The sequence below is a fragment of the Thunnus thynnus genome, chromosome 1 (genome assembly GCF_963924715.1).
Source record: "Thunnus thynnus chromosome 1, fThuThy2.1, whole genome shotgun sequence".
In the NCBI taxonomy this organism is placed as follows: Eukaryota; Metazoa; Chordata; class Actinopteri; order Scombriformes; family Scombridae; genus Thunnus; species Thunnus thynnus.
Window position 1 is genome coordinate 27351304 of NC_089517.1, and position 11086 is coordinate 27362389.

At 41.5% G+C, this 11086-nt stretch overlaps 1 protein-coding gene across 4 annotated transcripts in view; it reads right to left on the reverse strand.

Annotated features, from left to right (window-relative positions):
• Nucleotides 1-11086, reverse strand: part of myo5aa (myosin VAa) — a 55513-nt gene extending 44427 nt beyond the window's left edge. For 3 of the 4 annotated variants that reach the window (XM_067593952.1, XM_067593942.1, XM_067593935.1), the window contains exon 1: nucleotides 10844-11085. In XM_067593952.1, coding sequence (XP_067450053.1) covers nucleotides 10844-10870 — 27 coding nt within the window. In that variant the 5' untranslated portion in view covers nucleotides 10871-11085. Of the gene's footprint in view, nucleotides 1-10843 lie in introns of all 4 variants that reach the window. The other variant, XM_067593926.1, reaches the window with a different exon arrangement.

Below are 11086 nucleotides of genomic sequence, written 5' to 3' on the forward strand. Positions count from 1 at the left end.
TGCGCTACCAAGCACACTTCCTGATCCTGATAACGATCCTCACGCACACACACACACACACACACACACACACACACACACACCCACACACCTGTTTCACACTTTAGTGGGTGTCAAGCTTAATTATCTTGAATCAGTTAATGCTGAAATATGCTACCAATCAGCACATTATACACACACACACACACACCTTGAGTACAAGACAGACAGCAATACAATGCAGCTGCAGAGGGAATGAATTATATTTATAGACCAGCAAAGTCCCCGGGGTTCAGAAAATAGAGGAGAGATGAAGGTTGAAACTCAACCACAAGCTGGAGAAGCGAAGTGACTGAAAGCTGGAGAGAAAAATGTGATGAGTCAGAGCGCAGCCACTCTGTCCGCCTTGCAGAGGCACGGATTGGTCGAGCTGGCGTATTTTGGCAGGTAGATAAAGACGAGAGGGGTTGACGAAAGAGGAGCAGAGACGTCAGAGGAACATCTGTGATGTCAGAAATCACATGACTAAAGTGACTCTGCATTGAGCTCACCCTACATATGCTGCATGCAGGAGTGAAAACACACACACACAGTCTCACAAGTATATGCTGTATCCTTTTCCTTCTATGGACCCAATGAGAGTAGTCTCAATGAGAGACTACATTTTATTTGTCGGTCTGTAATTTCCTGTTTACCCCCCCCCTAGAAACTACCAGCTGTTTTATGTTCAATAAACCTGTATTACAACACGGAGAGCACACACACAAACAATGCAACACCTTCCTCAACTTCAATCTACATCCCGCTGGTAGAAGATGCTTCTATTTGAAAAGAATGGAGACATATTCAATGTATTCGGTGAGATCCCACCCCGAGCATGTGTGTAATTGCTTTCCTGTCACTCCAAGAAAAAGGCAGTGAAAGACCAGTTGAGTGACTTCTAACACTAGATTAATGTTGAGAGATCATAGGGCCAGAAGAGATTCATGTAAATGAGTGTTTGGCATCTCCTCAACATATTTCAATTCAACCGATATTTTAATGGCAGGCTTCGTTTCACACTGAAGCTGCTGACATGTTGCACTGATGACTGTGTTGCCTAAAGTTGTTATTCTGGAAGGTTTAAAATTCATTCCCAGCAGCAGTATGATAAAAGTAGCAGTATTCAGTTTATAAGAGATTCTCATAGACAGCTGGTGTACCATTTATCAAGGAAGTGGCCATTGGTACCTCAGAGTATTCCTCTGTGTCAATAGTCCGTTTATTGTTGGTATGGATTATTACGCATGCGCATTGGTATTGATTGCTCAAGATCACATGATCAATTTCAAATTGTTTCAAAATGGAGGAACATTTTTGCTTGCAGGTGATACAGCAATCCTTCCCATGGTTTGGGTTAAAATGGTTTGTTTTAGGCACAATAACCACTTGTGATAAAATGCAGTAAAAATGTCCCATTTAATGGCACTAAAATACCCAACATGACGGTAAAAATTGTCCGTTTAGTGGTCTACAAGAGGTCCGGCAATAAACCCGGAAATCCATTCCATACCATACCGTGCCAAACTACTATTGGCACGGAAAACCAGTCCAGACCAACAGCCTGTGGACTACTGGCAAGGAATCCCATTCCGTGTCAATAGTAGCCAGTGTCATTTATCAATTCTCCAATAAACATATGCATCACATCAAAAGAATTTGACACGCCAAGTAATTAACTGTGGCTAATTCATAGATTAACACTATTACGATTGGGTATTGTTAGAATTTTATTGATCACGATTCTGCTTATCGATTCCGGTTCTTATCGATTCCCAGTTTCAATTCTAATAGGGTAAAAAAACGAGGTCAAACGTTTAGATAACAAAAATATCTTTACCACAGCTGTTCACAGCAGACTGCGGTGGACTTGCACGCGGACGTGGTTCCATTCATACTTTTTTCGGTGGTCCACAGATGCAGACACGTTCCACATGTGCGCACTACTAAACAGGGCTGCAGCGTGATAACTGTGATTATAACAAACCGCTGTGCAGGGTTTTTCTGATTGGTCTTTAAATACAATAATCTGTTAGTCCAACCAGACTTGCTGGATTGCATTTCATTGTCTAACCAGCACTTTAAACAACACGCCCACACAGCCCCACGTATTGTTTTACACAGCGCTGTTTTCAGCCTGAATACAGCTGAGGAGTTCCTGTATGTTACTGAACAACAAGAAAAAGTCAAAAAAGAAAAGCGACAGCTTAATGACGACAGGAATACAGTACATGCATACACAATGTGTCATGGCTAGGTGTCCCCCGGCTCTACTGGAGGTGCTAGCTGGCTGATGACACATTCAGGCTTGGAGATCGCAAGACATCAAACACTGGACATTTTTTTAAATTGATGCTGCACTGCTTTCTGAAACATCCCTGCGAGAAATATGCTTCTGCCTAGATAGACTGGAGGGCCTATTTAACAGCTGTGTGCAAGTCATCATGCCTAAGTTTGAGTTATCCTGAATTAAACCATTTCAGATAAGTTACACTAAATCACACTGGTCAGAATTAGGGATGTCAACAGTTAACCGTTAATCAGTCAACTGCAGAGAATATTTTTGACCGGTTACACATGTCAGTCTATAGGTTAATTTGCATACACGCCCTGCTAACAGCTAGAAAATTACATGTTCACATCAGATCTTCTTTTTGAATGGATAAAGTACCGGTGTAAAACCGACTCCTACATGGAGTGTTGCATTATGGGTTGTTTGCAGCATTAATGTTGCTAGACTAGTGAGTGTCTTAAAGTCTGTTTATAGTGAGTGTGTTAGAGTCAGTCCGCACTAAGTGTTCAGTTAGTCCAGTTTAACCTGCAGGAGTTTCTGAAGGCTCGTGCAACGTGTTTTTGGTTTTTATTTCCTGAAAGCTACGTCACAACTCTTCTTAAAAATGAACCAGTTAGTTAGCGGTTAATGGGTGTCAGTCTGACGAAAGCAAAATTAACCGAAACTGACGTCCCTAGTCAGAATAAATCTTTCAGTAATTGGGTCAGTCTCCGAGTCTGCCTCTTATCACCTTTCTTGACACTCTGGCTAAACTTCCTCACAAACACCTTTAATATAAAAACAGGAACAGATTGCAAAGTGACTAGTTCACATAAGAGAAATGAAAGTTTCCATTAACAATCTCTACATTTAGCCTACGACTTCCCTCAGCAGCCTAGTGAACAACAGGGGAAAGCTGCTCTTGAAGGTACACGGCTGGGTTGATGCTAATCCAGGTTTAACTGAGACAAAGGATCAGGAGCTGATTAGGCTATCTCAGGGTTTAACACCAGCTAATCTTATTGCAGTCAACTACACCGTGATTTCATTACAATCGCATACTGTATGCCTACGGGTTAACACGAGTGCAAAAATTCCTACTTGACTCATTTTTGTCCTGGAACACAGACAGAAACATGGATGCAGAACAATGTCAACGTATATAAAAGAAGACATTTAAGAAAATAAACAATAGGTATGAATATCTTTAGATTAATAAAAAGATGCGAGACTAGACCCATTCTATCCAAAATTGTGCTCCACGACACATAACCAAAGTATAACACCTCAAAGATGGCTGTAATCTCAGAAAATGAAGAAGTCAGCTAATTTTTGCAGATGCCCTGAGAATCAGTGTCAGCTGTAAATCTGAGCCCCTTTAGCTTGATTCTCCTGCAGCGCACATGAGTGCTGCTGAAGGGCGAAGGAGGACTGAGCATTGCAGGTCACACGGATCAGGACATCGGGAGGTGTGTGTGTGTACAGTATATGTGCATATGTATGTGTGTGTGTACTGGTGGTGTAGGGCTGCAGCTGCGGGGCGGGGCCTCCATCCGAAGAAGTGTTTACAAATCTTCACAAAGTCAACAGCAGATTAGTGAGACTTGACCTGCTAATACTGAGCTCTGAGCTTTCACTCTTGGACAAGAGTCCCACTGGCCTGCTGTGACTCCTCTGAACCCTCCCAGAGTTTACCCCTGTTTATCGAACACCTTCGCTTTCAATGAACACTTATCAGATCACTCAAACTTTAGTTATGTATTGTATATTATCTGTATATAGTGAAGTTGGCTGGCCCACTTCTTGCACCTACACACCATTAAAACGAGTGAAACAACTTGCCTGCTTTACTTTTCAGGAGGCCCTGCGGACTGAATGTTACAAAAGGTCACCACATGTCCTCCCTACAATACTCTGTATGTGTATGTGAGGGATGGATTGGAGAGTGCAAGTCGAACATATTGCTGAGTCAAATGTTACAATTACAAAAAAATAGTATTTTTTTTTTCAACAAAAATGAAAAAAGTCAAAAAGGTCTCATCATGATCTATTCAATTATCTATGTTGATAAAGTTTCCTCAAAGAAACGTTGTGAGGAAGTGACTAGTCCACAAAGTCAAATGATCTTGTTCTTTCACCTGTATAGAAAAATGAAAGGAATTTTAAAGAATTAAAGATGCCTCATTAAAACTGATAAAGTGGAAACAGATTTTTAAATCTTGACATCTTTACAATACAGAGCAGGAGAAAACCACTATCTAGACAGCTGCAGAGGTATGCGAAAAGTGTTTTGCTCAGTAAAGCCGTCAATGGAGTCCCAGACTGCAGAAGCCTCGTCACATGATGCCACTCATGTGAGAATCTGCTGTTTTTCTGCTCAGCTGGACAGACGCAGCATGACACCAAGATTTGGAGACCTCAGCGCCAGTGGAGGAGCTTGGTAAGAAGGAGCTTTGCTAGTCTCACTACACCCAAACTATGGCGCTCCCGAACCAGACTGTTGGCACAACTAGCCTGCAAAATGCCAATACGCAGTGATTGCCAAAGATCAGAGTCTCTTACTAAGAAGCTGTAATGCTGCCGAGCACCTAATCACATTAGTTCAGTCAGTGCTGACTCTGGGGAAGTACTTCTGTACGTTATGGCGGGGTAGGAGAAGAGGATTTCAGCACAGCAGTCATCTTTGTGTTATGTTTATACTAGACGATGTCTACTTGTATCGATAAAGAAAAGATCTCAGTGGAACATTGCAAACATTTAAACTGATGATAGACAATGTTAATCTAACCTCTAGCTCTTCAGAGACACCGTTTCATTGCTTTTTAATTCATATTCTTTCCATTGCTGCTACTCGAGCACAGCAACATGTTACAACAAACAGATCCTGACAAAAAAAAGAATTATATTATATGTAAGTCTATCACTCAGTAGGAAAACATTTGGTTCTCCATTCCAGGCAAACTAGGTGTAACGCACTGCAAATGAGACATGCAGCTGTGTATCTTCAAAAGCTGGGACATGGATGGGTCTGAAACTACTTTAGGCTTCCTGTGATTAGATTTTGACAACCTGAAACAAAGGGTTTGTTGTTATTCAGATGACAAAACTCTCATCAGGCTAAAAGCAGATTTGTTGCTAAACGGCAGTTATTACTGGCTTGTGGATTTCAGAAACATAACTTTTTTTTTTCCTTAAACACAGATGAATCCAGGAGATGGGTGTGTCAGGACCGGGGCTCCGTGTTCCCCATTGAAAAGACAACGAAACAAATCCAAAACCAGAACTTAAAGGTCACTCATCAAAGAACCACATAGAAGCTAAAAAGAGAGAGAGAGAGTAGCTTCTCCTTCAACACATCAGATTGTTTAATTTGATTCAAAGTCCATATTATGTAACAATTTAAAGATTTTTATAGGTTACATATCTACTTGATCAATGAATGGAGGGTTGCGGTGAAAGTCAAAAGCAAAAAAAAAAAAAACTTACTTGGACAAACATATACTCCAACTCCCGGTTCATCTTGTCTCTTGAGCGAGTCTCTAGCTCATGCTGTGAGTCTGACGGTTGTCTGGATGCCTCCAGCCACACACACACACTAACACACACTAACACACACACACACACAAACCACAAGAGCAGACACTAACTGATCGAGCACTGAGCTCGAGAACTTGTTGTTGGATGAAACCTTCCCATTGTGTCTGCAGACACAAGCGGCGTTCACCGACGCTCCCAAAAGTTCCTCGCCCTGTGACAGATAACTGGCCGTCCCTGCCGTCCGTCAAACATCTCGTCCTCCTTCCTCGATCACATGAGCGCTGAGGCAGACAGACTCTCATAGAGAGAAATTAGGACTTTCCCACAAACCACTGACATGGCTCCAAGTAACAGTTGTCTGACCGCAGCACTAAACCTGAGTCTTTCTTCCTGTACGCTGGAATGAAAGCGTCTCCTTGTTTTAGTGGAGCATGATTTATTCAAATGCAAACATATATTACTATTTTAGTTTCTAAAACTAATGTTGTTAAAATCTGCATTGTGAAACCACGACATCTCATTTACTTTATTATATTTATGAAAAAATACAAAAAATGTTGAAAAAGATGATACAAGCTTACTCCTCAAATAACACACAATAAATAACACGATAAAGAATCGCTGTTACGACACTAGGATCTCTATTTAAGCCGTAAACATGCAGCCCTCCTCTGTGCATCTGTCCTTCTGTGTTGCAATGACTACATGCCAGAGCATATACAACATGACTGCGCAATTACTTTAACCAGGTTATCTCAGTAATCTAATGCACATGCTCTCAATTAGAGCTGGGCAGAAAAAAAAATAAACCACTGATGTTAGATAATGTAAATATCCGCCACCTGATGCAGCTGAGACGACACCTAAAGCACAGAAAGCATGACTGTTGTGTTCTGTGACATAATCGAAACATCTTTAATTCATGCGCTATAATAAGCAAAGTACACAGATATGAAATTAAGTTATGTCTACTGAGAATGCTGTCTTTTGTTCTGCATATACTATAAGCTACTGTTATAGCATTATATGTATTATGAGCTGTGGAAAAGTGTCCATTTATCTTTATTTACAAGTATCATCATAATATTGTTATACTTCAATATACTGAAATATTTATAAAAACTTAGAAAAGCACACAAAGTGTTTCAGATTTTAAACTAGCCACGGTTTTCTCTAGACTGGCAAAAAGCTCAGATGGTAGTGTTGTTGTGTTGTAGCCTTGTGTGATAAAATGACAATTCAGTTTTGGTAGAAAACTGTTGCTGAGCAGCTCTGGAACTGTCAAACATGCTGCACTTTTGGCTACAGCCCAACCAGTGACATAACAACAGGTGTTTCCCTCTCTATCAGCTGTTCACAACAACAACATTCACCTTGTAGAAGCCTGGAAGAAGAGTCTGGATTTCTGGCACAACGTTGCCTTCTTCCAAGGTGAGTGGAGAAGAGAAATCTAGTCTGAAGAGGTCAAAAAAACCCAAAAAACTCCAGCAACATTGATGAAGGCAACAAGCCAGAAGTGACACTACGAGTGTCACTGGAGTTTTGACCTCTTAACAGTCACTGTGTGACATCGCTGACTGGCATGAATGCAGCCTGCTTAGAAGTTTCCACCAGCAGTGATTTTCTCATAAATGTGAGTGTGTATCAATGTGTGTGAGTGAATCCTGCTTTATGAAAAACTGTTTTGCACTGTTTTATAGATGTTTTCCTCATCACTTACACAGTAACACCAATATCTTCACATAGTAAAGATGACTGTCTCGCTGTATAATGACATCATTTAAATCTGAATGTACTCAGGCTGCCATCATTACAATGGACATGAAATCATGACTGTAATGTATCATCACTTATGTAATATCTTCTCTTCTAGTTAATCTCTCTCTTCACTCTTACTGGGACAATAAAAACACTTTATAAATGCCAGCTCCTCAGGCCTCCAGTGGTCTGCAGCTTCCTGCGTTTTCTTGTCCTGAAACTTATTTAACACACCAGATCAGAGGCCAACTACAGAGATCCTGAGCATGATGAGCATAGTTCATTAGCGTCTCCATGCCAGCTCCTGCTGAGGACCGACAATCGACCGCAGGCTGACTTAACGCACTGATACAGACAAATCAAGACCGCCTGAAACTGCAATCAGAGGCTTCTGACTCTGTATCTCCTACACAGTCATGACATAAGAAGAGCATAGAGAGAGTTTTGGTTTCACTTTAAGTTTGTGAGTTGAGTCTATTTATTCTTTAAATCAATATTTATGTTGTGCTGCAGGACACCTCTTCAAATACAGTATGTATTTTTGAAAATCCAGGTTGTGTGAGGAAGAGCCTTCCCAGCTCTGACTCATTTAATGGAGCCTCGCTTCCCTTTCCACCGGGGTTATAGGTTCCATGTCTGCTTCTTATTACACAGCCCTGCTTCACTCATTCTCACCACCTCTTACATGTTTGGATCCTGATTTGTTTAATTGCAGATACAATGCACAATGGAAGATATTCACGATTTATTTGCACCCATCCGGCGCATTCACAGTGAAGTCTGGTGAAAACATGCAGGTTTTCTTTCTCACTGTAGTGTCGTCTTTCCAACCTATAAAATCTGCCTTCACCTCTGGCTCACCTCTCTTTCTGCTGCCAGCCAGGTCAGACACAGCCAAACCTAAACCAGAGCAGAATCTGATGTTGTGTGCATATATGTGTGTGTGTGTGTGTGTTAACCAAACAGCTCCGACCCGCTCAATAAGCTTCTATATAGCTGACTTATACACACAAAGGGCAGAGTGTTTTCCACCCGTGTGTTGGAAAAGTAAATCACAGAGAGGGGTTTGACATCAGAGGTTGATTTCTGAAACAAACTGTACCATTCAAAGCCAGAAACTAACTTTGTGTTTCCCACACTGACACATGCATCCAAAAATTCACCTGCAATTAAGACCATTTCACAGCCGACAAGATTCGTATGGAATAAACAGGCTCAGGAAACGCATATAAAACCTGTGTTTTCCTAAAGGAGAGTGAAAGCAAGAAGCAACCTCTATGTGTCTAGAATAGGGCTGCAACTAATGATTATTTTCATTATTGATTAATCGTTTTGTCTACAAAATGTCAGAAAATAGTGAAAACTGTCCGCTATAATTTCTTAGAGCTCATGGCCGCATCTTCAAATATCTTGTTTTATCTCATGATCAGTCCAAAATTGACAGATATTCAGTTTATCGTCCTGTATGACACAGAAAAGCTTGAAATTCTCACATTTGTGAAGCTGCAACCAGCGAATTTTATGCATTTTTGCTTAAAAAGTGACTAAAACTATTATTCGATTATCATAACAGTTGCTGATTCATTTTCTGTCGATCAACTAATCGATTAATCAACTAATTGTTGCAGCTCTAGTCCTGAGTTAATAATACAACAATGTCAGAAAATAGTGACAATACCCAAAACCCAGAGATCAGGGTAACATCTGGAAATTGCATTTTATGCTTTACTATCACATAAGAAAACCAGCAAATATTCACTTCTGAATCAGTGAATCAGTGCTTTTTTTGGGGGGGGAATTCATGCTTCAAAAAATAAAAATTTAAACAATTAAGTGACAAATTGCTTCAACAATAAATGCAACACTCAATTGGTGCCTTTTTGTTTTTTTGCTCTCCCCACAGAGGTCAGAGGTCAGGGTCGACTACAGATCAGCAGCCTAGGAGCTGGCAGGAAATGAGACATTTCAGCAAAGTGACCATTTGCTGAGACGGGGGCGTGAATCTGTGTCATCTGCTTTAAAAGGTGCTGTGTTTAAACACTTGTTTACACTTGTCTCCAGCTCTACACACAACACAGACTGGTGACACAGCTGGGGAAGCTTTTAAGAGAACTGAAAGCGAGAGTGGTTCAAGTCTGGAAATAGATTGTAGCGCTGCTGTTTGGTAGGAGTTTTAAAACACGTAAAAACCAATTGTCTTCGTCACGCACACACAAATCATGAATCCTCTCCAACCACAAACCTTATTCAAGCTGAACCTACCAGCTGTTAAAGTGGGGGGGATGGGTGACTCATCTCCTTACACACACACACACACACACACACACAAACACATTTTCTTTATCTGTTTCACATTCACAGACGTACAAAAGCAGCAGTAGCAGCAACACGTATGACCTTGTGAGTCCTGTGAGTGTAACAGGCCTCCTCAGCTGCAGTGTCATTTTCCCTTCAGTGAGCATTTAGGGCTGCACAACTACACTGAGGCTTCAGGGCCTCCACTTGCTCTAAACATCCTGGATGCTAAAAGGAAGGATGCGGCTCTCATCGCAGCATCTTAGCGGTACCCAAACCTGCAAGAGGAGGACGCTCACATCCCAAAAGAACCGCGTCACACGCCTGAGACACGCAAAAAAATATAAATAAAACACTCACACAGGAGCATAAAGATGCCCAGGTTGGGCTGAGGCCAAATATTATGGTTTAAAAAGCGTAAAACCGGAGCCTCCATGATGGCTGGCACCGCCTTTGCATCATCCCAGCCCCTCTAGCCTCCGGAGGGGGATGATGTGAAAAAATACGAAGGCCCCGGTAACGTTAGAAGGTGAAATCTTGTTTGGGTGAAACAAACGAGGTGACAAATGAGGACTATTGATGGATAAAGCTGATTTTGCGTGATGTTTCTGTGTGTGGGGGAAAAGGACGAGTGTGGTGGAGGAAAAAGAGGCGTCTCTCTGTCGCATCTGTTAACGCTGGCTTTCTGTCAACTGCACCCATTTCAGCATCTATATTTAAACACACCTCACAGCCTGTCAGACCAGCGTGATTTACCAGCTTTATCAGACACATTTTCATTCATTTAAAAGCAGCAATATCACCTCTGCTAGCGAGACACCTTTTTTTTTTTTACCCGTAGCGAAAATCAAACTGTCAAGCGTGTTTGTCCTTAAAACGTGAGCTGAACAGTGAAAGCTGCGTCAATAACATTTATTACTGCTAGCAAACAGCTGCAAACATACACATATACAGTTGTTTTACCTTTGTGTACAGCTCCGACGCTGCCATGACGGTCACTCGCTGTTTGTCCTTTCTTTCTCCAGTCTGGGGGGGCTAAATGTCGGTCAGGTCTCCGCACTGCATGGGGCTCATGTAGGGAGTGAGTGTTTTCAAGTAGCGGAGGAACAGCTCCTTTGTTGCTGCGGGGGGGACTCACGGGGAAGATGTGTCTCTTATCGCCATGATAACCTGCAAACTTTGCATTGTGGGTATGATGGATGAAAT